Consider the following 25,804-nt stretch of genomic DNA (forward strand, 5'->3'; position numbering starts at 1 on the left):
GAAATTCTTACCCACATGGTTCATATTCAGCCATAACTTTTTAAAAAGCGGTTTTTGCCACAGGGCATGTGTTTTTGTCAAAGAGAGAGAAACAGTGAGCGGGAAAGATAAAAATTACCCCCCACCCCAAGGGGGGGATGGCCATGCTGCTATCCCTTCTCATCCATTCTCCTCCCAGGATCTTGGGCAAGTATGCACATGTACCTGGAGTGATTTTCAAGCCACCAGGTCTGAGACTTGAACTGTGGTTTGCCGTGTTGAAGTCCAGCGATGTAACCACTACGCCGTCTACTGACCTCAGCCATTACTTTAATGTAGACTGAACCGGAGTGGATGAGCCAGGACCCGCAGGGGCGGCTCTGCCCTGAATGTCCGCAGATCACCAAGGTCTTGCGTTCTCAGATCTGCTTCTGGTCACTTCCTGTGTCCGTACAGCTCTGCACCATCTCTCCTGGCTGGAGGGTTCCCAGCCTCTAAAGAGTTTTCCTGACCTTCCTGACCTGCTACAGGCTGGCAGATAGAGCTTGCTGGGTGGTGGGCGGAGAGAGGGTCTGGGGCTTTTGTAAGTCAAAGCCAGGGCTTTAGCGCCTGAGCCCTCAGCCTCCCGAGGGTCTTGCTTTCTGTGTGCAAGTGTAAGGAACTTGATAAGAGGGCGGATTTGGTATCTAATAGATGCCATTCGAATCCTCAACACCATACAAATGATGTGACCCCCAGCAAGTCTCTTGACCTCTCTGGCAATGTGTTTCTCATCTGAAAATGTTTAGGATATACGGCAAAGGCATTGCTATCCATCCCACAAACTCTCATTTCCTCCAGTAAGATTCCATTCCCCAAGCCCTGCCAGCTAGTTCTGACCATCAGAAAACAGGAAGCCGTGACCTGTGCCACCCCCACATCTTGTTTCCTGGATCTTCTGCACGACCTGGTGCTCACTCTTCAGTGGCTGGCAGGCTGTAGAAGAACCTGGGCTGGACTCTGACCTAAGGGAGGGGCAGAGCCACTAGTGGAAGATCCTGGATGCTGAATAATCTGGTAGGCTCTGAGGAGGATGTCTAAGAACACTCAGGACCAGAGCGGGCCAGAAATCAGCTTCTGTTGGTATAGCCACTGAGATGTCAGGTTGTTACTGCAGCAGACCCTGGCATGGCCTGACTTACTGGTGCGTGCTACAAGACCTTGACCCTGTGGCGTGCAGAGAATGATCATGAAGCTGCTCAGATCTAAGAACTTTCCAGACAGAAACTCATTGCTTCTCACCACACCTCTCTGAAGAGACTATTCTCCCCAAGTTACATGTGAGGGGACTGCGGAAAACCTGTGGACTAATGTATGGGTTTATTTTGGTACAAAAACAAAAACAGAAAACCTTGAAATCTATGCGTGGTTTTATCAGGATATGCATTTTTTATGAACTTTTTGAAGATCTTGCCTGTGAGGAAACAGACGTTAAGGAACAACCAAGGTCACAGAACCAGTAAGCAGCAGAGGGAATGTGCTCCCAGGCAGGCTGCATCCGAAGCCTTCACTCCTCTTCTTTTCTCTTTTTTCTCCCTACCCCCTCCCCATTTTTTAGGAGATGGATAAAAAGAGAAAGAGAGGGAGGGAGACAGGGAGAGACACAGAGGAGTATTTCTGATAGGGTCTTGGCTCTCCTGCCCCTGCCTCCCAGTGAGCTGGGGCTATAGGTAAACTCAACGGCGCGAGTGGAATGAGGTCAGCCTGGGATCTGAACACGGGCCTCTTATATGGCTTTCAGCTTTCCAGGACATGGCCCTACCTGAGCACCACCACAGCTGCAGAAGCCTCACTCCCAACCACCACACCCACTGCCTGTCACTCGCTGGGTGACTGCCCTCCCTTCAGTTATTTGGGGTTATTAGTCTCAGGTACTTCGGGAAGTAGAGCTGAGTAAAAACTGATGTAGTCAGCCATTTTTAAAAATAGAATGTCAGATCTCTTTTTGCATGTGAGTCCTTCCACACGTTTAAGGACAGACCATCGTCAGGCTGATGCATGTCTATGCATGTGTTTGCACAACTGTGTGATGTGTGTGTGCACATGTGATGGACTCATGTGTAAGATGCACTTGCATGTGGAGTGTATGTGTGCCATACTTGTGTGTATGTGTTTGTGTGTCCTGTGCCCGGGTGTAGGTCTGATACGTGTAGGGGTGAATGTGTTTGTGTGGTATGTGTGTGCATGTATCTGTATGTGTTTTGCTCACACACACACACATTCACGCCACATATATGCCCACAATATACTATGTACAAAGTACATACCCACGTATTGCTTGTACTCACCAAGCACACCGTGTATGTAGATTCATAGCACACCATGTATGTAGGTTCATACCACACCTGTGCATAACAAGCATGCATACATGCATGCTACATACAAACACCCCTCCACATGTACACACCTGACCACATGTAAAGCACACACATGCACATTACATGCTCTCACACCGTCCTACACCACCACCACGCAGGGAATCAGGGCTGGCCTGGACCCCAGGAGAGGGCTGCAGAGGTCCAGCACTCAGGAACAGCAACCACATGAGGTTCACCTTCAAGTTGAGGCCTCCATCCTAATCCCGATTTGGAAATCCCCACACAGCTACCTGGCCTCACCTCAGCTTCTCCCAGAGACAACTGTCCCAAATCCTTGATGAGAACAGTCACAAACAGTCACAGAGCCTCCGCCACTGGGGTCTGGGATCAGGAAGTGGAACCCGCGAGCCACACATCAGTCCTGACGGTAATCACTGCTTAGCGCTCAGCCCAGATGTCACCTGACTGGACGCCTTCAGGAGCCCGCTGGCCTGGGTGCCTGTCTCTGGAATTTTCCTGGCTCCTTTTGGCATTGGTCACGTGGTATTTGATGGACCAGGGTGGGGGGGGACAGCTGTGAACTGGGAGCAGCTGCCACTCAGGAGCTGGGGGACAGGCTCTGGCCAATACTGGACACCTGGACAGGACACCAGAGCATCTGCATGGTCAGTGGGATGATCATGTATGTGGAACCCTAGCCCCAGTGTGATGGTATTAGGGAGGGCGCACTGCAAGATGATCAGGTCATGAGGGGGAGCCCTCACAACTGGGATTAGTGTCCCTTTAAAACAGACCCTGGAGAGCTGCCCGGCCCTCTGCCATGTGAGCACTCGGCAAGAAGAGACCGTCGATGAACTGGGAGCAGGCCCGCACTAGACGCCAAATCTGCAGGTGCCTTGGTCTTGGACTGCCCAACCTCCAGAACTGTGCGTGCTCCACTTCGGCCCTTCTGAGCCACCGGGTCTACAGGACCACATTATGACAACCTGAATGGACTACACTAGTCATGCCCACCCCGTGGCCGTGAAGCCAGGCTTTGTACCTTCCATTGATCACGGGGGCCATGGAATACACCCACGTGGCGGTCCCCTGGCACATGCAGGCAGGGTCTTTGAAGTCTGGGAGCCCCCGCATGCCTCGTACAGCTGAAGGATCGGCCACAGCACGTGGATGCTCCCAGAGGCCCTTGAGCTAGAGGCAGTGGTGAGGCCGTGGTCCAAAGCCAGAATCTGACGGCCTCGCGCTCTGGTAATTCGGGGCCGTCTGCATGCATCCCAGTGATGCTGTTCTCTTAAATGTAAGAGCAAGAGTCGAATATTAAACTGTCTGAGCCATCACCGCCGTACTGACAAGCTCCACGCAGGAAAGGAAATTGTAACCACATGAAATATTTATGCTCCACGCTGTGGTGTTGCTACTGTCGTGACAGCATGTGGCTTTTGTTTGTTTGTGGTTTCCTTTTTTCTTTTTCCAAAGTGGATTACAAAATGCCCTCTGGTAAGGAAGCCGCTCACAGTGAAATTGTGCCCATGCCTGGGGCCATCATCTGGAGAGAGGCGGTGACTGACAGAGGCCAGGATCCATCGTCAATGGGGGCCTTGCGGTATAGGTCCCGGGGCGGGGAGGGGGGGCTTGCTCCACCTCCAAATAGCTGAGGGCCCGACAGCCGCGCCTGCCGACTTCTTCACACCAGGCCGACGTCACTTTTTCAGGTACAGTGAAAGCAGTTGCATAATCATGACTTAAAATCCCGGGTGTGTGGTTTAAGGAGTCTTTTGTCTAGGATGTCTCTCCCACTCTGACCCCGGGCTCCCGCCACTCACCTCCACAGCCTCGGTGGGAATAGTGAGGAATGGGGTCACCACTGGCACCTGCTGCTGAATGTCCCCTGTGTGACAGCATTCTATGCCCACGCCCCTTTTCACTGTCACGAGAACTCCACGGAGCGGTGCCGTCATTATCTCACTGCTGCAGATGTCATGACTGGGGTCAGAAAGGCCCCGTGACCTCACAGATCCTGCCTGCGCCGACCGACGGCAGGCAGACCCTCACCTGAGCCTGTCTGACTTGAGGGGCTCTGCCCTGGTAAAGCCACCCCCAAATGACACTTCGGAGGCCTGGCCCTGGCTTACAAGGTGCAAGAAGACACAGACGTGGTTTCCACTTTTCCAAAGTTTTATTATAAAGAGGTTTGAGAGAAGAAGCACTGGGCACCAAGACACACATTTGCCAGGGCCAGGAGACAGCTGCAAACGACGCCAGGAACCGAAAGTAAAACCGAAGCCCCAAACCACGCGCACGTGCTGATAAACGGCAACTTCCTCTCGAGTGTGCTTCATAAATAGACAAAAGCCATCGCTGGCCATTTTAACTAGATGGACACACAACTGAAAACAGAGGCCACGTCGTGGAGCGTGGCTATGAGCGTCCAGTCCCTGCTGTACAGATGATGCAACCGTTTGGCAGCTGCTTCGGTGCACGTCTCCCTTCAGATAAAACTTAAAAAAAAAATGTGCTAAGGGTCATATAAAATGCTTTTTACCTTAAAGGAAACTACTTTTTTTTTTGTCCCCCACAAAATAATCTTACAGATGTCTTCAGCACAGTTCTAAAACACGTAGTCAACTACTTACACGGAGCCAACAGTTTATAGGTTTCATAATCTTTTGTTCACAATGGAAAACGTTATTTGCACGTCGATGACTGGGCCAGCCCCCGGCCCACGCACTGGGAGTGGGGTTCTGCAGTTGGTAAGCGACCCGGCCGAGGGCAGCCCACATGAACCAGGGCTGGGACCAGACGTCCAGACAGGGTACCATGTGCAGGGCGTGGAGCAGGTCCATAGTTACCCTGGAGCAAGCAGGTCAGCGGGCAGAAGGTTCCTGCAGGTTCTTCGGGCTGGCAGTGGGCGGCGGGCTGCCTCTGCAGAGTCTGGTGGGAGGTCGAGGGAGAGACTCAGCCCCAGGGCCTTGGTATCATTGCTTTCTCGAATCGGTCACCCTGCCTCCTGCCAAGGCCTCTTTCCTGCCGTGGGCCCTGCAGGCTCTGAGCAGTGCCCTTCCGCAAGCCTCAGGGAAGGGAGGGGAGGCAGGATTAGGTGAGGTAGAGCGATTTATCCCTGGGGAGCATGCTGCGGGAGAGAGGAGGGGCTGTCAGAGCTGAGCCCACCTGGGCTGGGAGCACAGGGCCCGGGTGCTCCAGGCTTCTGCACACTGCTGTCTTCCCCCACCTCCACCCTGGACTCAGCTGCCCCTGAGGATGAAGGAAGGACACATGCTGGGCCCTCCTGGCTGCCCACTCGGCAGAACCCGACACCCCTCCTGGAATCTGGGGGAGACCATGCAGCCCTCGCCGAGGAGGGCGGCTGTGTGACAGGTATACTTCCCGGACCGTCAGCATCACAGCCTCTTAGGGCAGTTCCTTGCGTTTGTACATTTCAGATGAAAAAGAGTGGGCAGGCACTTTTTATGTTTTTCAGAGGGCACTGTGGTGGTCCTCTCTCTACCTTGGGTGTGAAAGTGGCCTCAGGAGGCTTTGGTGCTCTGAGCTGGTCACTAAAGACACCTCCCCGACACACGCTCACCCAGGACTCTGACTCTCGGGAGGGAAGTGGCAGGAGAGAGGGCTGGAGGAGGGTCTGCACAGCGGGGCTGCAGGGAGGGGCGGCCCTGCTGAGCACTGCCTGCTCTTGGGGTCTCTCCCCAGGTGGCTAGAAATGGGGGCGTGTGCCAGGGCTCAGTGGGGCTGGGATGGGCTGCAGTGACGGCCTCCCCTCCCCTTTCCCATGTGGCCTTGCTGCTGCACAGCAGCGCAGGGCTACCTCCCAGATGTGGCCACAGGGCTGGGGACCCAGCTGATAGGGTAAGGGGCAAGTGTGTCTCCCCTCTGTTTTACCCCCTCTGCTGGTTGGAATGGAAGGCCGCTCTTGCTGGGCACGACCCAGAAAGGCTTTCTAGAGGAGGCGCAGTTGGAAAGGCTAAGTCTCAGGATGGGGGAGGAGGATCAGGGAGGAGCCACATGACACTGGGGTCTGAGTGTCAGGAGGGTGCTGGGCTACAGGGCAGCGGGGAAAACACCTCCCCTAGGCGTGTGATGCCTGGGTTAGATGGCCAGCCAGTCTCCTAGTGCCCCGGGCAAGTCCCCTCTCTTGTGTGCCCAGCTGTGTCCTTCTCCATGGCTGATTGCCCAGGATACACAGTGCCAACTGCCTACCTCCAAGTGGGGCCCACTGTGGCATCATTGCAGGAACCCCAAAGGCTCCAGCTGAGACCCCCCACTCTGTCCTGCCACCCTCACCCCCTTTGTCCCTCAACTCTCCCTCAACACATCACTAAGGGCACCCGGACTCCTGCCACCTCGGCTCCACTTCCAGGAACTGGGTCTAAGACATGGGGCTCACCTATGAATGTCACCAGGGTGCATTTGTGAACAAAAAAGAAAGAGAGAAAGAGAGAGAGAGAGAAGGAAAGAAAGAAAGAGAGAGAGAGAGAGAGAGAGAGAACCAGGGTGGAGAGAGGAACAGCAAGGCCAAAGGCCAGCCTCGGTTTCCCAAGCTGGCCTGGGGTTCAGCCGGCTGAATCCAGGGAGCCTGGCTTGCTGAGCCACCTGTGAGGAGGAGCAGCCACCCCACAGGGCAGGCAGCGGCAGGGCAACCTTGCCCAGTTCCCCCATTTCCCCGAGCTTCCTCCTGTCCCCGGCCGTCCCTGTTCCCACGCCCCCTGTTCCTCAGCCTGGACGGGGAGGACTGACCTGCAGGTGCTGATGCCACACTCCCCGCTCGGGAAGCTGCTATCCCAGTCCCCACTGCTCGTGGCGCTGGGCGGGCCAGGTGAGCGGGACCCCGAGCCGCTGGGGAACTCAGAGATGTGGGGAAAGTCCTAGAAGAGGAGGCAGGAGATGTGAGCAGGAGCAGCTGCGTGTGCCTGGTGCATGTACATGTGCACAACATGTGTGTGGGGGTGCGTGTGCACGTGTGCGTGTGCCTGTGTGTGTACGTGCGTATATGCATGTGTAGCCCTCTGTGTGCCTGAGGGGGTCCACTCCCTCGGGGCTTCAAGGAGCCCCCACTCTGCCTCAATCACTTCTTCCTTCCCCATGACGGCACCTCCCAACAGGTTCAACCTGTCTGAGGGTTTTCTGAGCCTCAGTCTCTCAATCTGTGAAATGGATTTTCTGAGCCAATGGCCTCCAAGGGCCAGGCGAGCCTGTGTCAGCACAGTCAGTGGTGGTTAGGCCTCGAAGGCTTTGGAGAGAGCCAGAGGCCAGGGAGTCACAGTGGACAAAGGATGGGAGGAGGCCCTGGAATAGCCTAAGAACCTCGTCTACTGCCCACTGCAGCCAGTGCATCTCAGGGAAGGCCTGCCGGACCCTGGATGGGGCACCAAGCCTCCGAGAGAGAAGGTGAAGGTCACATGGCTGGTGCCTGGCAGGGCCAGTATTTGACATCCCAGGCCACCTCCCCACTCCATGAGGAGTCCTAGAAGGGCTTGCCCCTACGCTGTCTTGCTTACCTGTGGCCCTGGGGGCGAGGGGCTCATCGCCAGCTGCACCTGGAGTGCCATGGGAGTGGGCAGGACAGGGGGTTGGGGGGCTGGGGACATGCTGACGGGTGGGCTGAGGAGGGCGCCCTGTGCGTGGGGGGGCAGTGGCAGCTGCTGGTGCAGCGGGGGGCTGAGCGGGAAGGAGGGTGGCGGTGGCGGGGATGCGCTGAGGCCTGGCAGCAGCGACTTGGAGCCCAGGGTCCGGGCGAGGCTGGCAGGAGAGGCCCCACTGTGGAAGGCCTGCAGGTCCGACGGCGTCAGGAAGGAAGCCAGGCCTGGCATGGCGTACATGGGCTGCTTGGGTGGGAGCATTTTGGCTGGTGGGTTCGACGGAGTGCCCTTGCTCTCACCTTGGTCCGGGGAGCTCTGAACGGAGACAGAAACTGGTCACCCTGGAGAAGAGGGCTGAGCCAGAACCAGAGCTGCAGGACCAGGGTCTGCTACCCAACACCACACCCCCGGCTGGCCCTCTGGTCCCTCGCGGGGCGGTTGTGGCTAACTAGAGATACGTGGATTCTTAGAGCACCTGACTCTGACCATCCAACCAGCCCCTGCTGTTATGCCTGGGGGTGGGGGCTCCCCAAGCTCCTCAGCTGGCAGTGACACCAGCACCAGCCAGAGAGCCACCGTCCCCCCCACCTCTGTGCCTTCGCATGTGCTGTCCCCTGCACTCTGAGACCCTCTGTACTTGGCCCTTTCTGGCTGAGATGCCACCTCCTCGACAATAGCTTCTGGTCTACATGCCAGCCCCATTTGGGCCACCTGTCCACAGCCCCATGGCGCTCCTGCCCTGGTGGTGTTGGCAGAGAGGAAGGCAGTGGGGTCAGACATAAAGCCAGACAGGAAGACCAGCAAGACTGCGTTCGAATCCTAGTACCGTCCCTTAACCTGGGTAATTCTGGGCAAGTTACTGAACTCCTCTGAGTGCCTTGAGATCTGGTTGGAAGAACTCAGTGACACAAGAGGCATGGAAAGTGGCCAGCCTGAGCCCGGCACCCTGCAGCTGCTCTGCAGAAGCACCATGCTGGGTTCACCCATCCCTTCCAGGATACAGAGTACTGGCAGTTCCCGTGGGCCCCGGCTCTGACTCTGTCCTCACCCCCCAACCCCCACCGACCAGGCCGTGCCGGGATTCCAGGTGCTACCTTGGAGACGAGGCTAGCCCTGTAGGCTGCCAGAGCCTTCAGATACTCCTTCTTCGCTGCTTCGGTCTTCCTCTTGTAGGCCTGAAAGACCCAACATGTGTGCACCATTCAGGGGTTCCAGAGGAGCCAGGGTGCAGGCTGGGGATGGGGGTAGGTGGCCAGGCATGGATGAGGGTGGTGGGAACAGAAGCTGGGTTGCCACCTCCTGGCTCCTCCTAGGAGCATTGCACCGGAGAATGGGGGCCGGGCTATGTCCCAGTTCCTCAGCCAACTTGCATGTGCCCTCACCCAGAATGGTTATGTCGCTAGTGAACGCAGCCGGTGCATGGCGCGGGAGGCACCAGCTTCCCAGTTTACAGATGAGCCCACAGAAGACCTCTGCGAGCCTCTAGGCCCAGAGCGGGGCCTGGTTTCAGCCCTTCCCAGTCCATTCTGGACTCCAGGACCGCAAAGCCTTGGGGGATGGCCCAGGAAAGGATTGGGCTCACCTGCTTCTGCTCTTCTCCCAAGCTGTCCCACATAGATGCCACAATTTTGGACACGTCTCCGAAGGTGGCACTGGGGTTCTGTCCCTTGATGGCGGCCTGAGTGTCTCTGAAGAAGAGTGCGTAGGCCGACACAGGCTTCTGCGGCTCATTGGGGTCCTTCTTCTTCTTCTTCTTTGGGTTCTTGGCCTTTTTCCCTGGGTCGGCTGAGGGTCTCTTCTCTCCCGAGATCTGCGCAGGTGACAGGGGTCAGAAAACTAGAAGCCAAGGACCTGCTGCTGGAGATCAAACCCAGCCTCCTGTCGAGCCAGGCTCTCCTTGGCAGCCTGCGTGCTGGTCCAGCCCTGCTCACACAGGGAGCTGCCACCGCCTGGCTCGGACACTATCAGGGGGTGGAGGAAGAGGGTAATGGATAGGCAGACACTCAGACAGAAGGACACAGATGTATGATCGTATGTGCATGCGTGCACACACACGCACACACACACACATGCTGGCTAGGAGCCCTGGGTGTTTGTCTAACTCATTAAAGAGACTCAGCATGGACTGGAAAGTGGACTCAAAGGCCTGCAAGAGGAAGATAAGTCTTTGCAGTCACTGACCGATTGCTGGGATGTTACTAAACTACTCGGGAAACTGGCTATCCCCCGGAAGGCAACGCCACTACCACGTGGAGACTTCTCATCTTTCCTACTGGACAGAAACCATTTGCATCTTATCAGGGGAAAATTAATTTGTCTTGTGATCAGACAGAAATAATTGATGCTTATCACTTTTGCCGCCCGAGGCAACAGCTACCTTCACAGGGCTGTGACATCCTCTCTAATCAGTCACGAACATGGAGTCTGAGTGAAGGCCTGTTCCTCCAGGATCAACAGCTTCCCGAGAGAGTCTGGTAGGCAGCGCTTGCTGCGGATGGTGACAGCGTGCAGCCGGGGCCCATTTCCAGGTTTGGATGTGTGTGTTTTCCTAATTGCTCTCCTTCTGTGGTCACAGGCAATCCCGAAAGATTACCCTTGATTACGAAAGTTGGACTCTTGCCCCATGTCCCAGCTGTGCTGCTTTGGGTAGGTAGCTTGGAAGGAGCAACGCAAAGTGACTGTCATCAGGTCACCCTGGAGCCAGTGGCCTCACCTGGGACAGACTCAGGGCTGTGAATGCCTAACTTGGGGTTTTCAGGATGGGAAGGGGGTGGGATGTTCACCCCAGACCTCAGTGGGTCTCTGTGAGGACCCTCAGGGCCTCCCAGGGACTGGGGTCATTGGCCCTGGGTTCTGCAGTGGAGACTGAGGCTCTCTGTGGAAAACGAGGGAGGCACCATGATCTGATAAGAAACTCTGAGCCAGTGGACGAGGCTCAGGCCTCTGCGTCTGAGGGGCAGGGAGGGTGGGGTGTGACATCACTCCTTCTGCTTCCAGAACTGTCCCTGCAGACAGCCGCCCCTCCACGCCACAGTCTGATGGTGCCTGGTGACACCCACGCCACAGTCTGATGGTGCCTGGTGACACCCGGGCAAAACAAGGGGTGAAGATACACCATGTAACAGATGGCTCATGAGCAGACGTGGCTTTGCAGGTGGTTGAGGGCACAGACTGACTGCAACTGCAACCATGCGGCTGTGAGTCTGATTCTGCTGTTTCCTGGCTGTGTGACGCTGGATAAGTTAGTGAACTTCTCTGTGCCCTAGCTTCCTCTCTACCAAATGGAGACAATCACGTACCTGCCACACAGGTCTGGTATGAGGACTGTACGGATGAGTCCTCGTTATGTGCTTAGAACAGTGTCTGGCCTATAGGGAGTGCTTTAGGAATGTTTATTAAGTAAAAAATGAAATAAAAACCATCCCTGCCTGACCTGGGGCAGAGACTGAGTTATCCTGAGGATGAAGCTGAACCAGGATTTAGAGATAACCCCTTTCCTGGTCGAGGAAGACACAGTTTCATGGCACAGGGGCCAGGGTTCCTGCCTCGGGCCTCTGCAGGTGACGGGTGACCCTACGAAGAAGGAAGAGCACTGGACCAGGGTGGCCGGGGTCACAGCGTGGAGTGTGGAACCTGCCACTAGCCTGCTGGGAGGTTCCAGGTAAACACGTCCATTCTGGGCCTTTCTGGGCCTCTCCAGTGCCAAGGCAGACTTGGGGTCGGTGCACAGAGAGGGCCAGCCCCAGGACGGTGGCGGGTTCTCATCCCCGATGTGTTCTGGAAGAGGCTGGACCGACTCTGAGTCCAGAGATGTTGGGGGGGGTAGGGGGGGCATCACACCAGTAGGGGATCTTTTTTAGACCCTCCCCATCTCTAAGGTCAATGCTGAACGCCCTGTCCCAGAGGGGCCCTCTGCTGGACCCCACATTTTTGTCAGAATATCTTCTCCTAAAAGGCCCAAATGGCCATCAGATGTGCCCTGAGGTGCCGACGCCACAGCCGTCATGGAAGTGGCCACAGCTCTCAGGAGTAAGCCTGCGCCACACCTTCACGGCATTTTTGCACCCCACCCCCTTGATACTTGTTAAAGTGGTCTCTGCTAGGCACGTGTGCCATGGGCACCGGGAGTGCAGGGCTTGCCAAGGACACGGCAAAGGACCCTGAGGCCCCCGGGTGCTTCCCTGCTGACCAGGTGCTCCCCTGCAGCCCCGGTTCTATCTGATTTCCTTCTCCTTTGGCTTTGGCCAGGTTACAGCTGCCCTTCTAGTCTTTTCTAGAAGTAGGCAATGCCCACTCCCCACAGGGCCCAACCCTGCTGAGACCCTGGCGGGCATCCCAACACCTTGCCTCACCACCCCACATACCTTGAAATGGGCTTCCGAGTCCTCCTCCTGAGTGGAACTGGAGGGGGACGGGGTGGCTGATTTGCTCCCCGGGGGTGATGGGGAGCTGTGGGCGATGCTGCTCCGGATGCCCATCTGAGAGATGAGCTGAGACTGGCTGAGGGCGCTCATGTGGCTGGCCAGCATCGCCGGGCGGCCCAGCAGGGGCCCTGGCCGACCCGAATCGTAGGCAGCAACTTCCGAGTGGACCATCTCCTGGATCTGGGGGAGGAGGACAGAGACTTGGCGTCAAAGGGCCTGTCCTGCCAATGCATCAGGTGAGAAGCAAGGGGCGGCCTGGTTCTGGCTGAGCTGTGGGCCGCTCGGGCGCCCGACAGGTGAATCTGAGGTGGTGTTCCATTTCCCTGTGACCCCTGCATGACCTGGTGCATCTGAGGGAGCTAAGGCCCCCTGGCACCTTGTCACTCACCCTGGACAGACAGGCAGTATTCCAGCCCCTGCCAGATAGCTCAGCCCGGCTGGGAATTGATGGTACTAAATCCTCCCTCCTGGAACATGATTTCGCCTCGTCATTAACTCACCATGCAGCTAACTATGTTCTGAATCCTGGTTTTGCCACTTACCAGCTGGGCATCTTTGGCCAAATGACTAAACCTCTCTGTGCCTTAGTTTCTCCATCTGCAAAAATGTAGTCTAATCAAACCTACCTTCTACAGTTGTTACAGATCAAATGTACCTAGAATATGGCAAACCCTAGAGTATATAACATTTTGTTAAATATATGGAATAAACTCCTTGATAAAGTTTAGTACTTTGCTTTCTAGAGGCCCATAATATTCTTATTAACTTGACTTTCCATAATATTTTCTAACTGTTCATTTTTGGAGGATAAGAAAGTTCAATGATTTTGTATATAAGCATTTTTCATAGTAAATACAAATTTAGAATAGTGTGTACTTTTGACTTAAACATTATATATATACACACACACAGACACACACACACACACACACACACACACATGCATGGTGTTCAGTGAGGCATACCAGTTTGCATACTCTTAGAATTATTTTTATTTCCTCTGCATCTGTGGCTATTTCCCCTTTCCAATTTCTATGTTAAATATCTGTGTTTTCCTCTCCCTTTTTCTTCACTAGGCAGGCTAATGGGTTTTCCATTTTATGTGGGTTGGTTCTTTTCTCCTCAAATGAAATCTCAAAGTTATCATTTCTGCTTCTCTGCTTTCTAATTCTTTAATATTTCATTTTATCTTTATTAATCCCATTCTCTGCTTTTAAAAGATTTCTTAGAGTTGCTTCCCTCTCAGTTTTGAGCACCACTTTTCATTTACTTTCATTCTGTATTTTTAGTAATATGTTAATGCTATGGGCTTTCCTCTGAGCATGATTTAAACATAGACTTGATCACATAAGATTTTCACTATCGTTCTTTTCTGTGCATTTATTTTTAAATTTCCTCTTTGACCCAAGACTTCTTTAAGAAGAGTCCTAAATTTTTGGAATGACTATTTCTTAAAAAAATATATTAATTTCCCTTTTGCTGTTAATTTCTAGTAATAAAAATGATCGAAGAACATGGTTGGTACTACTTACACTTGTTAAGGGACCTAAACGTGATGAAATCTGTTAAAGTTTATTCTATTCATGACACAGGGTCTGCGCGGGATCCCCTTTCCTTAGCTCTCAAGCTTGTCAGCATCTTGGGCTCATATGCACCCAGCATCTTTTCAAGTCAGCCTGGGGCTCCGAGCCTGAGGTCAGCCACGTGGATTCCAGAACTGCAGTTCAGTTTGCTACTGACTACACCACCAGACTGGGCTTAAAGTGTCTACTGTGTTTACAGGCAAAGGGCAGGCTGTGTTCATAGATTAATATAGAGGGATCATATTCATCTACTTGATCAGCAGTGACAATACTACTTAGACCAACCACATCCACACAATTTGATTGGCCATGGGATGTGCCATAAATGTCAGAAATAAAGGAAAACCGATCCCCTGACTTCTTGCCTGGGCCTCCGGTGCTTCCATTCGCTTGCCTGATTGATGTCTTCACTTGGATAACCCAAAAGCACATCCAATTTAACATACTGAAGATGGGGCTCAGGTCAGCAGGTGGTGTGGAGGTTAAGGCAGGTGGATCCTTTGAATCCCAGACCTGGCAGCTTGAAAATCCTGCTGGGCACGTGTGTGTGTGTGCCCAAAATCCCAAATGGAGAATGGAGGAGAAAGGCTTGTAGTAGAGATGTAGAGATATAGAGAAAGGCCATCCCCGCAGGGGGTGATTTCTCTCTGTCTCTCTCTGGCAAGCACACGTGCCCTATAGCAATAACTTGAAAAAAAGAAAAAGAAAATGGAGCTCTTAATTCTCCTGAAATCTGTTCCTCGCATGGTTTTATTAAAGTGTAAAGTATTTATTTATTTTATGAGTGTGTGTGTGTGAGACAGAGACAACGAGACAGAGGGAGGCACCCCCCACTGAGCCTCTATATCACAATCCACCCTCAGCCTTAGCTAGCCTGGGTCAGAGAGATGTGTACCTTTGCCCTAGGTGGTCCCAGGATGCGAACCTAGGACCTTTTCCATGTGGGTCCAGTTGCTTTACCCCTGAGACATGACCCCTTCCCAGGATAGACCATGCTCCCCATTTGAGACTTGCTATTTGAGGATGCCCTCTGTCATGGACAGTACAGGTGCCTGACTTGACCCCCTTACCATTCCCCACCTGCCAGGAGGGCTGGCAACCATCTCTCCTCCAGAGAAGTGACTTTGGCCAAATGGGAGCTGCCTCCCTGAGGAGGCTATGAACCCCCAACCTCAGTGCCCCACCCTGCATCAGACATCCATCCTGTTCTCCAGTGCAGCTGGGCGCCAGAGCTCCCAGTGGGCTCCCGGCAAGGGATTCTCCAGCCGAGGCCCCATCTTGCTCAGCCCCTTCCTGAACAAGCCCTGATTCCTGCAGCCCAGTCTCCTGAGGGCACTGCCTCACCACCACCTTTCAAAAGAAACCCTGCCTCAGGCTCTGCTTCCAGGCAGCCCAAGACACCCCCCCTGAGTTCAGCGCTGCCCTCCCCTCTCTGTTGGCCGCATCCCATCAGCATCAGATCCTGCTCATTCTCTCTCACCTTTAAGTGAAGACCTTTCTGAGCGCCAGGTCTCCCCTGCTGGCTTTCTTCCCTGTGCAGACACCTAACTACACAGAGAACCGTCCCTCGCCACTGTCGCCAGGTGCTCGCCTCCATCAGCACTCCTCTGGTACCTGTCCTCCTTCCTACCAAAACAGCCATATCATCGTCATCACCCTCACCATCCTCACGGGGGGAGGGGGCGAGAAAGAGGACGAGGAGGAGAAATATTTAATACGTGCCAGAAACATTGCTAATCGGGTCCTCCTGTCTCATGTCACCACGACTAGCATAGGAGGCACAGCATAAGCCTCCCCAGCTGAGGAAGCCAAGGCTCAGAGAGGTTCAGGTCCTTGGGACCAGCAGTTAGCGTAATGGCTATGTCGCTGGACTCCAACGTAGTCGACCGTGGTTCGAGTCCCGGACCCGGTGGCTTAAACTCACCTCAGGCGCACATGCCCAAGGTCCCGAGAGGAGAATGGAGAAGGGATTGTGGTGTGGCTATCCCCCCTGGGGGGTGATTTCTCGCTTTCTGTCTCTCTGTCTCTCTCTGTCTGTCTGGCAAGCGCACGCACCCTATAGCAAAAACCTCTCAAAAAAAAAAAAAAAAAGAGAGAGAGAGGTTCAGAGCCTTGTTCATGATCACACAGCTACAAAAACTGGAGCCGAATTTATCCAGATCATTGCACGTTCTCCCTAAGTCCGATGCCTTCGCCAAGACACTCCTCAATCCCCAATTCCCAGGCCTGCTGCCTGCCCTCACAGCCCTCTTCCCTCCATCCAGGGTCCAGCTCTTAGCTGGCTTCCTCTCTCGCTGTGCTTCTTGGTCGTCTTCAGCCTCCTCCTTAAACACTAGCACCCTCCACTCTGTCCCGCCTTCCTCCACTTACACCCCGGCTGAGTCTGCGGCTCCTGCCTGGATACCTAGAAGTAGGGCCAGCCTTCTGGGGCTGCCTCCCAGTTCCCACATTTCACCAAGAAAGGGATCGCAAAGCCAATCCAGGCTTTAGAGGAAGAAAGGTGAGCCCACAAGAGAGGTGTAGAGAAGGAGTCAGACCAAATCCCATCGCCCCACTCGTCACTCACACACACATACACACACACATTCTAGAACATTCTATTAGCTCCTAAGACCCCCTACTCCAATGAGAATCCCCCCCTCTCCCCACACATATTTGGTGACCATCACCTAATCAGCTATGCAGAGGCCATGGACCCCTCGTCCCCTTGTCTGTGGTTCCTCACACTTAAGGGTGGCTACTTGAGACCCCTTGCCTGAGGGTACCCACTGGCCCAGCGAGGCCTCGAAGTGCTGAGGGATTAAGGCCCCAGGAGTGACCCTCCATCCAGGAGAGACAAAAGTCTGTGAATAAAAGCGCACGCTCCTCTCCCCTCAATGGGACAGTCCTGACTGGTAGCCCAGAGGTCGCCCGGAGGCCCAGGATTCTTTACCTGCCTTCTGCTGCTTTCCTTCCTTCCAGTCTCACTTCCCTCCTTCCTTTGAAGGCTTCCTGGGGTCACCCACCAGACAAGCAATTTGCACCCAAACTTGTAGCAGGGTCCTGCTTCCAGAGGATTCCAAACCATGGTAACATCCTCCTGCCGGCTTCCCCCAGCAAGGCTTTCTTGGGCTCAGGTGACATGCCGGCCCCCGGGGGGGCCCTTTCTGGGTTAAACAACCTCTCCTCACTTTTCAGCATCTCTCAGCAACTCCCCTGGGCCTGCTCCACAGTGGCCTAGCCTCATAAATGCCTCACAAAGACCTGCACTATCTCCCACCTCCTGGCCTCTCCAGCCCCTTCCCAGAGCTCCCTGGGGACACGCAGCTTCTCTCAATGTGCCCTGTTCCTGTCACCTCTTCAGAGAAACTTTCCTGGTGCTTGCTCTCCTGCCCTGTCTTCTGGCCATCCTCTCGTGTGGGAGCCACCGTCAGGGCTCTCCCGGGCATGTAGGAAGCATCTGCTCACACCCAGGGACACCTGCCTCCTAGCACCGGGCGAGGGCCTGGCACACAGCTGGCACAGGAGATGCCGGGAACCACGTGGAACCAGCCTCCTGCTTCGCTCTTGGAAACATATGGGCACGGTTGGGAGCCACATCTGCACCCTCTCCCGGAAGGCGAGGCAGAGGAAACGGCGAGGCGGCGTTGCGAACCTAATTAGGTTCATTTGGCTTAATAGGTTCTCAGGGCTGCAGGAACACCGGCATGTCCTCGCACTCTCCATCTGCACTGTCTATGGAGAGCACCTCTGCGTGCTGAGAGCAGGAAATCACACCTCCCTCACTCCCGCCTTCTACCATTCACAGAACTCACAGCCCAGCCCGCAGGGGCCCCTCCAGGCCGGGCCAAGGGGTCATTCGGCACAACCTCATGCTCCACCTGGGGAATGGGATGCTCTCTGGCAGCGAAGGCCACGCTATCGAATTGGGCTCATTTAAGCCCCTGCCTCAGTCTGACAGGGTCCAGAAACGTCTCCTTAATTTCTGAACACAGTCAGTGCCCTCCTCCCGTGCCCAACACTTACAAGCCACTGGCCAGCATTCTACAATCCCTCGTTGGTTTCAGAACCCTTCGCAACAGACGCAAACATTGTTCCGGAGAGCGTAACAGTGGTCTGAGTGTTTCACTAGTAAGTGCTCACCGCTGAGCCAGGCACACAGACAAGTCTGATACACTCACTCTTACCGTCCGCTGCACAATAAAGGTGTAGAACCTCAGAGGTTAAATGACTTGCCCTAGGTCACACAGCTAGGAAGTGGGAAAGCCAGAATTCTGTCTTCTGACTCAGATCTTTCCTCTACACCTAACCTGATCTTAGTGGCTTTACCTCGGGCGCGGTAATAATGAACCCGCCCTGGTGGGGGGCAGGGGTGAGGGACAGCTGTGGAGGTGCTTAGTCAGCATTCAGTGTAAAGCTTCCTTCCCTTAATCCCTCCAAGAACTGGAATCAGATCTCAGCTGGGCTAAGACGAGGTCAGAAACAATAGAAGGTTCTGGAATGGGAAGAAGGGAAGCTGATGGGAAGAGAGGGAGGCTGCCGGGAGCTCCATTAACAATAAAGATAACAGCATGAGTCTGGCACGGGGTGCTTCACAAATATTTGTTGTGTGTGTTAGATCAGGAGTTTGCAGATGTCTGTAAAGGGTCGGGTATGGAATATTTTAGGCTTTGCAGGCCAGATGTCTCTGATACTACTCAGCTCTGCTGCAGCAGGACGGCAAGCAGCCATAGACAACCATGTAAATGAACAGGTATGACTGTGTTCCAATAAAACTTTATTTACAAAACAAGACAGGGGTTTCATGGCCATAGATTGCCAGCCCCAGGTTAGAGGAATGTCATGGAGTAAATAGGAATAGTGGTAGAAGAACCTCCCTTTATTTTGCGGTGACCATTTGCAGGCCCTGACCTGACCACATGGTGCCATCAGCATTTCACAGAAGAGGAAGCTGAGGCTCAGCTTGGGAGTCACATGTCCGAGCTCCTTCAGCTGCAGGCAGCAGAGCTGGGATTCACATCAAGGTCCATGTGGTCCCCACACCTGTGTCCTTAGCCCTACACCCTTGCCCTGCCCTCCTGCCCAGCATGGGCTCAGCACGACACCTGCTCTGGGTGCTCCCCCTCGGCCCAGCCCTGCCCTGGCACCAGCTGGGCTCTTGCTCTGACCCCACATTGCAGCCTCTCTCCAGATTCAGTGCAGCTGTGAGCCCTGCAGAGGCTACCGCGGCTCCTTGGTGCCACACTGCTCGCTTCCCCAGCTGCTGGGTGTGTTGGACGTCTCACAGCTGCACCCTCTCTGGGAACTGCTTAGGCTCACGGAGCTGCCTCGCCCATGGCCACACTCTCTCCCAAGGACAAGCTTCATCCAGTAACATGGGGGCCCAAAGGCCTAGCCCCCTGGACATTTCAAAGGAACGTCCTGGTTCCAGAGCTTGCTGCAGGGTCTGTTGAGGCCCCTGAAGCCGAGCAGCTCTGCCCAATCCTGCATCCTTGCTCAAGGGTGATGTGTGCTCCTCACAAAACTTGCTGCACACAGTCTCCATCTGAGTCTATATCCAGGGGACCTGACTGATGACAGCCTCCTTGCTAGTCCTGCCAACACCTCACCCACCCCTTCAAGCTCTCTGTAGCTCCCATGTGTTGGATGGGGGCCTATGGAGAGAGATGAGAACCAGCCTCATCTTGATGCATTGGCCATGCCCCCTCCAGCCCTTTAGTAAGCCTCGTTGGGGGATGCCCAGGTGCCAAGTGCAGATGCTGGGTTCAGAGAACACAGGGGTGACCCTTTAAGAGGTTTCTAGGTGGAAGGGGCAGTGGTGGCAAGACCCTTTGTATTCGTTGCCTAGTGCAACAAATTAACAGATTTAGTGCTTCAAAATAACACACATCCATTCTCTTACAGTTCTGGAGGCCAGAAGTCCAAAATCAGTCTCACTTGATCAAAGTCAACATGCTGACCAGGCTGGTTCCCTCAGGAGACCCCAGGGGAGGATCGATTTCCTTACATTTGGGGGATAGATACTGTCCTCTTGCCTCGGCTCCACATTACATGGTCATTTCTCTCTCTGCTTCCATGGTCTCATCAGCCACTCCATGGGGTGGGCCCCTCTCCCTTCCTCTTCTAAGGAAGACACTATCAGGCTCACCTACATAGTCCAGAATAACTTCCCTATCTCATCTATCAGGCTCACCTACATAGTCCAGAATAACCTCCCTATTTCAAGATCTTTAACTTAATCACATCTGCAAAGTCTCTTTGGATACATAAAGTAACATATTCATGGGTTTTGGGGATCAGGATGGACATCTTGAGAAGACATATTCAGCCTGCAACACCCCAGAATCAGCGATGTTGGGAGTCACAACCAATCCCCCACACCAGCCTCTTAGGAGTCTGCTGCTCTCTGAGATGTCCTCAGGCTTTAAGAGCCAAGTATCTTACGGAGCAAGCAAGCAGCATAGTGGTTAAGGCTCTGGACTCCTACAAGGCCGACTACGGTTTGACCCTGGACCCAGTGGCTTGAAATTCACACTGGATGCATGTGCCTGCATATCCAAGATCCCAAGAAGAGAACGGAGAAGGGATTGTGTTGTGGCCATCCCCAGAGGTGATCTCTCACTTTCTGTCTCTCTGTGCCTCTCTAGAGAGCACACATGCCCTAAAGCAAAAATCTCTCTTAAAAAAAAAAAAAGTCAATTAACTCCTTTTAGGAAAAATATCCAATGCAAAAAGGAAGAAAAAAGGGCAACAGGAAGCCTTCTCAATGCCTGCCTCCCACCCCAAAGCCTCATCAGTAAGTGTTTCTAATAAACTTTCATGCTTGGCGGGAGATTCTTTGCATGCTGACAAATTTCTCCTGAAATTTAGATGTCTTGTTCAGAGTAATCACTACAGCGCACAGGTGCCCAGCTGCTGTTGTAAAATCAGCAAGCATTTAATTGAAACAAACGACTATAATAATAGTACATTATCCCTGTAGGCCGAGCGCCATCACAGTTTTAATTATTGAGTTAAGAGTCAGACTAATTTATCCTTTAAAGCAACAGTCCCACTCCTGGTTTCACTGATCATCCTGTTATGAATATGAAGAAACCAGCAGGGAAGGATGTAAATGGGAAGCAATTTGTTCCCCCTGGGCCTGGTTTTGTCTTTGAAGAAAGGTTTGCAAACACAGGTCAATGAGCAGCTGGGTCTGGGATTGCCCGGCTGGGGTGTGAGGTTTCCGTTCAGGCTGGGATGAGCGTGAGCCTTCTACTTCCCATCTTCGGGATGCAGGCCCTTACTCGGCTCAGAGCCTGCCCTGGCTCCCTACCTTCATCCGAAGTAAAAGCTCAAGTCCTCACTAAGCCCCAGCCCCTCTAACCGACTTCCCCAACCCCGCACCCACCACCACGACCACTTGGTACTTCTCTGGCCTCTGCCCTTCCTCTACAGCACACTCACCTCCTTGCTATTCCTTGGACACCAAAGCAGACTCCCCGCTCAGGGCCCTTTAATTCCGTGTCATTCTGCCCTCTCCCCTGACACTGGTGATATCTGGTGACATTCGGGGTTGTTACGACGGGGAGGCCGTGCCTGGCATCTAGTGGGTAGGGGCCAGGGAAGCTGGTAAACACCCCACAGTGACAGCACAGCTCTCACAGCAGAGAAGGACCCAGCTCCAAACGTCAGCAGTGTCGAGGGTGGACACCCATCAGCTGCCATTGCCTCTGCGTGAAATGTTCTTCCCCCACCCAGGGGCGGGGGTTTCCCCCACTTACACTCTCACCTCCTACAAGACTTGGTTCAAATTCCACCTCTCCTGTGAGGCCTTCCCTGACCATCCTGCTCCCGGCTCCCCACTGCTCCATCACTCCCAATCCCCGAAGCTGCTGGTCTCTTCCTCCAAGCACTTAACACCTGCCTTATACTGTGTGACTTATTTATTAGTTTACTGTGTTTTATCTCGCTCCACCTGCTAGGATGTGAATGCCACATGGGCAAAGAGCTTTGTCTTCTCCGATGAACTGCCAGCACCCAGGACAGCACCTGGCACCCAGCGTGGCTCAGTGGATGCTTGTTGAATGGATCACCCACCCATCTTCTTCCTCCAGCCTCCTCCATGTCCACTTGGCTTCCACGTCAGGCACATGTCCCCTCGTGACCTCCCAAACCCAGCTCTTCTCGGCAAAGTTCAGAGCCCACTTCCTTTTCCGGGACAATGAGAGGTCTCTTGGGCTGCTCAGGCTTTGCTCCAGCAAGCACTTTTAGGTAACTCCCACACGCTATGTGGCATAGTCTCAGTTCCTCGAGGGCAGAAACAGAGGCCTGTGAACTGTCAGAGTCGCAGGGTCCATGTAGTGACAGCTGTGAGCCACAGGCCCAGGACATAAAGATGGCAGGAGTAGACCTGGCCATTTGGTAAGGGCTGCCCAGTCCAGAGGGACAGACGGAGGCATGAGCTGCGATGTCACGACAGTGCAATGTGCGCCATTAATGCACTCAGCACACGCAGTGTGTGTCCGTGATGCGGAGATCCCATCCCTTCCGATGAGTGGGGGAGGTCGCACTGCATGGAAGTTCTGTTTGGGCACAGAAATAGTTTGTGCTACTCGGGAATAACCATTGAACACAGAGGGCTCTGACGTAGCGGGACCCAGTGTTACTCCCCAGACTTTTCACCTTCCTTCCTGCCCTCGGCCTGTTCTGCAGTGAAAGTGCTTACCACACACCTCTCCCCAGTCTGTGCACTTTGCCCTGGTCTCCATGACCCAGAAGCGAGAAGGTGTCCTTACACCCTGTTTTAGTCCATTTGTCTGTGGCCACTCACCAAATATTATAGGCTGGGTAATTTATAAAAATGGGGTTTGGGGGAACCAGCAGTTAGTGTAATGGCTATGTCGCTGGACTCCCACGTAGTCGACCGCGGTTCGAGTCCCGGACCCGGTGGCTTAAAACTCACGCCAGGCGCGTGTGCATACGTGCCCAAGATCCCGAGAGGAGAATGGAGGAGAAGGGATTGCGGCGTGACCATCCCCCCCTGGGGGGTGATTTTTCGCTTTCTGTCTCTATGTCTCTCTCTGTCTGTCTGGCGAGGGCACGTGCCCTATAGCGAAAAACCTCTCCAAAAAAAAAAAAAAAAATGGGTTTGGGGCCAGCCAGTAGCATGGTGGTTAAAGTGGCTGAATCTTGCATGGATGGCACATGGCTTGAGTTCCAGACCTACAGCTTGAGAAACATACTAGGCGCATGTGCATGCATTCCCAAACTCCCAAAAGAGGTGAGAAATGGAAGAGAAGGGATTACAGAATGACCATCCCACATGGGGGAAGGAGGGCACTTTCTCACTTTTCCTCTCTCTCTGTTTCTGTTTCTCTCCAAAGACCACATGTGCCCTCTGGCAAATTAAAAAAAAAAAAAGGAATGGAGGTTTATTTGATTCACAGTTTAGGACATCCAAAGTCAAAGGGCATGGATGAGGGTCTTCTTGGTGAGGGTTCTGTAGAATCCCGAGGTATCACATGGCAAGGGGGCAGGAGGAGATCTGTCTGTGTGTGTCTGCTCTGGTCTCTCTCCCTCTTCACACAAAGCCACCAGAGTTCAACCAGGGGGCCCTCACCCCGATAACTTTATCTAATCTCGATCACCTTCCCAAGGCCCCATCTCTTCCTAACATAATTGGACAAAGTTTTCAGCCTCTTAACACCATACCAGTTACATTTCCAACACGTGAACCTCCAGGGGACACATTCAAACTATAGCACAGCCCCTGCCACCAAGCTGCTTCCCTGCTCTTATTGAGAGTAAGAACTTAACAAGCAGTTTTAAATTGTGTTGGTATATGCAGAAGGGTGTCACAGCTTTCTGTAGTGATGTGGTTACAAAGTTGCATAGACCTGAGTTATTTGCTCCAGCTTTACTTTTCCTGTAAATTCTGCTATTTTTAGGATTTTTGCAAGGTTTCCAGGAATGCATCTGTCACATGACAGCAGACACATTTGTACTTACTGAGCATCTGCTGTGTGCTGGGTACCGTGGGGTTCAGGGTGACTAGCACAAGTGGCTCTGCCCACAAGCTAACCAGTGTCCATCACTGAGGTGATGAGTGTGAGAAGGAAAGCCTCAGGCCACAGGAGGACGTGGGAGGAGGGGGTCAAGGGCAGACTGGGACAGAAAAGTCTCCAGTCCGGTCGGAGTGAAGGACAGTGGCAAGGAGTGAGGGGGGCTGTGGAAGGAGGAGCTAGAGAGGCAGACAAGGCCCAGGCTGGGTGAGCTCTGAACGCTGGGTGGAGACCCTTGACTTGAACCCGAGGGTCCCTGGGGACCCAGAAGGGTTTGGGAAGAGCAATGACTTGTACCCTAGAAAGGCCAGCTTGGTTGCAGAGAGCAGATGGCACCTCCAGGGAAGAAGCAATGCCACCACCCCCGAGTCTCAGACAAGGAAAGCAAGAGATGAAGAGGAGAGACGCCGAGGGTAAGATCATAGCAGGTCAGTGTCACAAGCTGGTCACACTGGAGAAGAGACGAGCCAGGCCAGGTGGGCAGGAGTGGACAGCCAAGAACAGGCTGGGCTCAGTACAGCATCCTGTTGTAGAGAGGGGGTGGTCTCCAGAGAAGACCAGTTGATTACACAGAGAATTAGAAAGAGAGGGAGCTGGAAGGGCCCTCAAAGGGGCCATAAAGAGGAGGACACCAGGAGGGAGCAGAGGAGGGAAGGAGTTTGGAAGAAGGCAGTGGCCAGCTGGCTCAATACAGCCAACGTCAGGACGATAAAGACAGATAATGCCTGGTGGGCTTGGCAACATGGGGACCAGGCAGAGGTGGAAGCCAGAGTGATGGGAGGGAGGACACGCAGCCAGCTAGGGTTGATGGCTCCCCACTAGAAGTCCCATCGGGACCTCATGGGGAAAGACCCGATAGCAGGCGGGTGTCAAGGCTCCGTTTCTATTTCAATGATAAGGGTAGGTACTGGGTTGATGCCTGTGGGGTCTTAATGCAGAGCTGGTCACCTGTTCTCACCTTCCATCTCCAGCAGGCCTTTTAACACCCTGAGAGTAGATGGCAGTGTTTCCACTTTACAGATGAGCAAAAGGAGCCCCAGAGAGGAGACAACCTCTCACTCTGTCCACAGCTCACATGGAGCAGGGCCAGGATCCAAACCCAGGTCTGTCTGACCCTGAAGTCTGATCTCTTTTCAGTTTCGAGGGCACAGGGCACAGAGTGGGCTGGGCTGGCCACACTGCATCCTCTGTCCACAGTTGAGAGCGCTCATCCAGGCGTCAGCACGGCATTATCTGTCTTGTTTTGACTAAGATTTTCATATGGTTGGGGAGAGCTGGAGGGAACCCCTGGGAGAAAGCAATGACCATTCACAATGGAATTGCTGTGATTAGAGCAGACCTGGCAGGAGGCTTGATGCTCAGAGTGTTGGCAGCTGCTAGGATGCAGTGGTTCACTGGGCCACGGCAGGGTAAAGCTGGGGAAGCCAGCAGGGGCCGATCACAGGGATGAGGGTCCCTTCTTGCAGGCCGTAGGCACCCGGGGAGCTGTGTGATCGGGGGCGGCTCAGCCGGTTTCCCTGTGCTCCGGGTCAGGGGCTGGAGGCAGGCTTAGGAAGCAGCCAGGACAGCCACTACAGACAGGAGAGACCGAGGAGGTGGAGCCAGCTGCCCTGTCACAGGGAGCCAATAACCAAAAATGGCCCATCCGAGCTTGGCATCCTCCACTTCCCTGGATTCACCTTCAGTTTCTATTTCAAAGGGCCCTGTTGCCCACGCCCACAGCACTGGGCTGGCAGGGCGGAAGGACTCCGGAAGAGTGTCTGGCCCCTAACCTCTGCTTCTCCATCTGAGTGACGGGAGGGCATATTTACTCCTTTACCTCCTGCCTGTCCAGCTGTCCTGCTCAAA

General features: G+C 54.0%; 1 protein-coding gene across 5 annotated transcripts in view; it reads right to left on the bottom strand.

Annotated features, from left to right (window-relative positions):
• Positions 1–4,475: 4,475 nt before the first annotated feature.
• Positions 4,476–25,804, bottom strand: part of TOX2 (TOX high mobility group box family member 2) — a 233,546-nt gene continuing 212,217 nt past the window's right edge. For 3 of the 5 annotated variants that reach the window (XM_006147578.3, XM_006147575.3, XM_014587500.2), the window contains exons 4-9: positions 12,292–12,531; positions 9,510–9,737; positions 9,022–9,102; positions 7,847–8,242; positions 7,086–7,213; positions 4,477–5,267 (exon numbers count right to left, since the gene is read on the bottom strand). In XM_006147578.3, coding sequence (XP_006147640.1) covers positions 5,201–5,267; positions 7,086–7,213; positions 7,847–8,242; positions 9,022–9,102; positions 9,510–9,737; positions 12,292–12,531 — 1,140 coding nt within the window. In that variant the 3' untranslated portion in view covers positions 4,477–5,200. Of the gene's footprint in view, positions 5,268–7,085; positions 7,214–7,846; positions 8,243–9,021; positions 9,103–9,509; positions 9,738–12,291; positions 12,532–25,804 lie in introns of all 5 variants that reach the window. The other 2 variants (XM_027771473.1, XM_027771474.1) reach the window with 1 other exon arrangement.

The sequence above is a fragment of the Tupaia chinensis genome, unplaced genomic scaffold, assembly GCF_000334495.1.
Source record: "Tupaia chinensis unplaced genomic scaffold, TupChi_1.0 Scaffold000216_1, whole genome shotgun sequence".
NCBI lineage: Eukaryota > Metazoa > Chordata > Mammalia > Scandentia > Tupaiidae > Tupaia > Tupaia belangeri.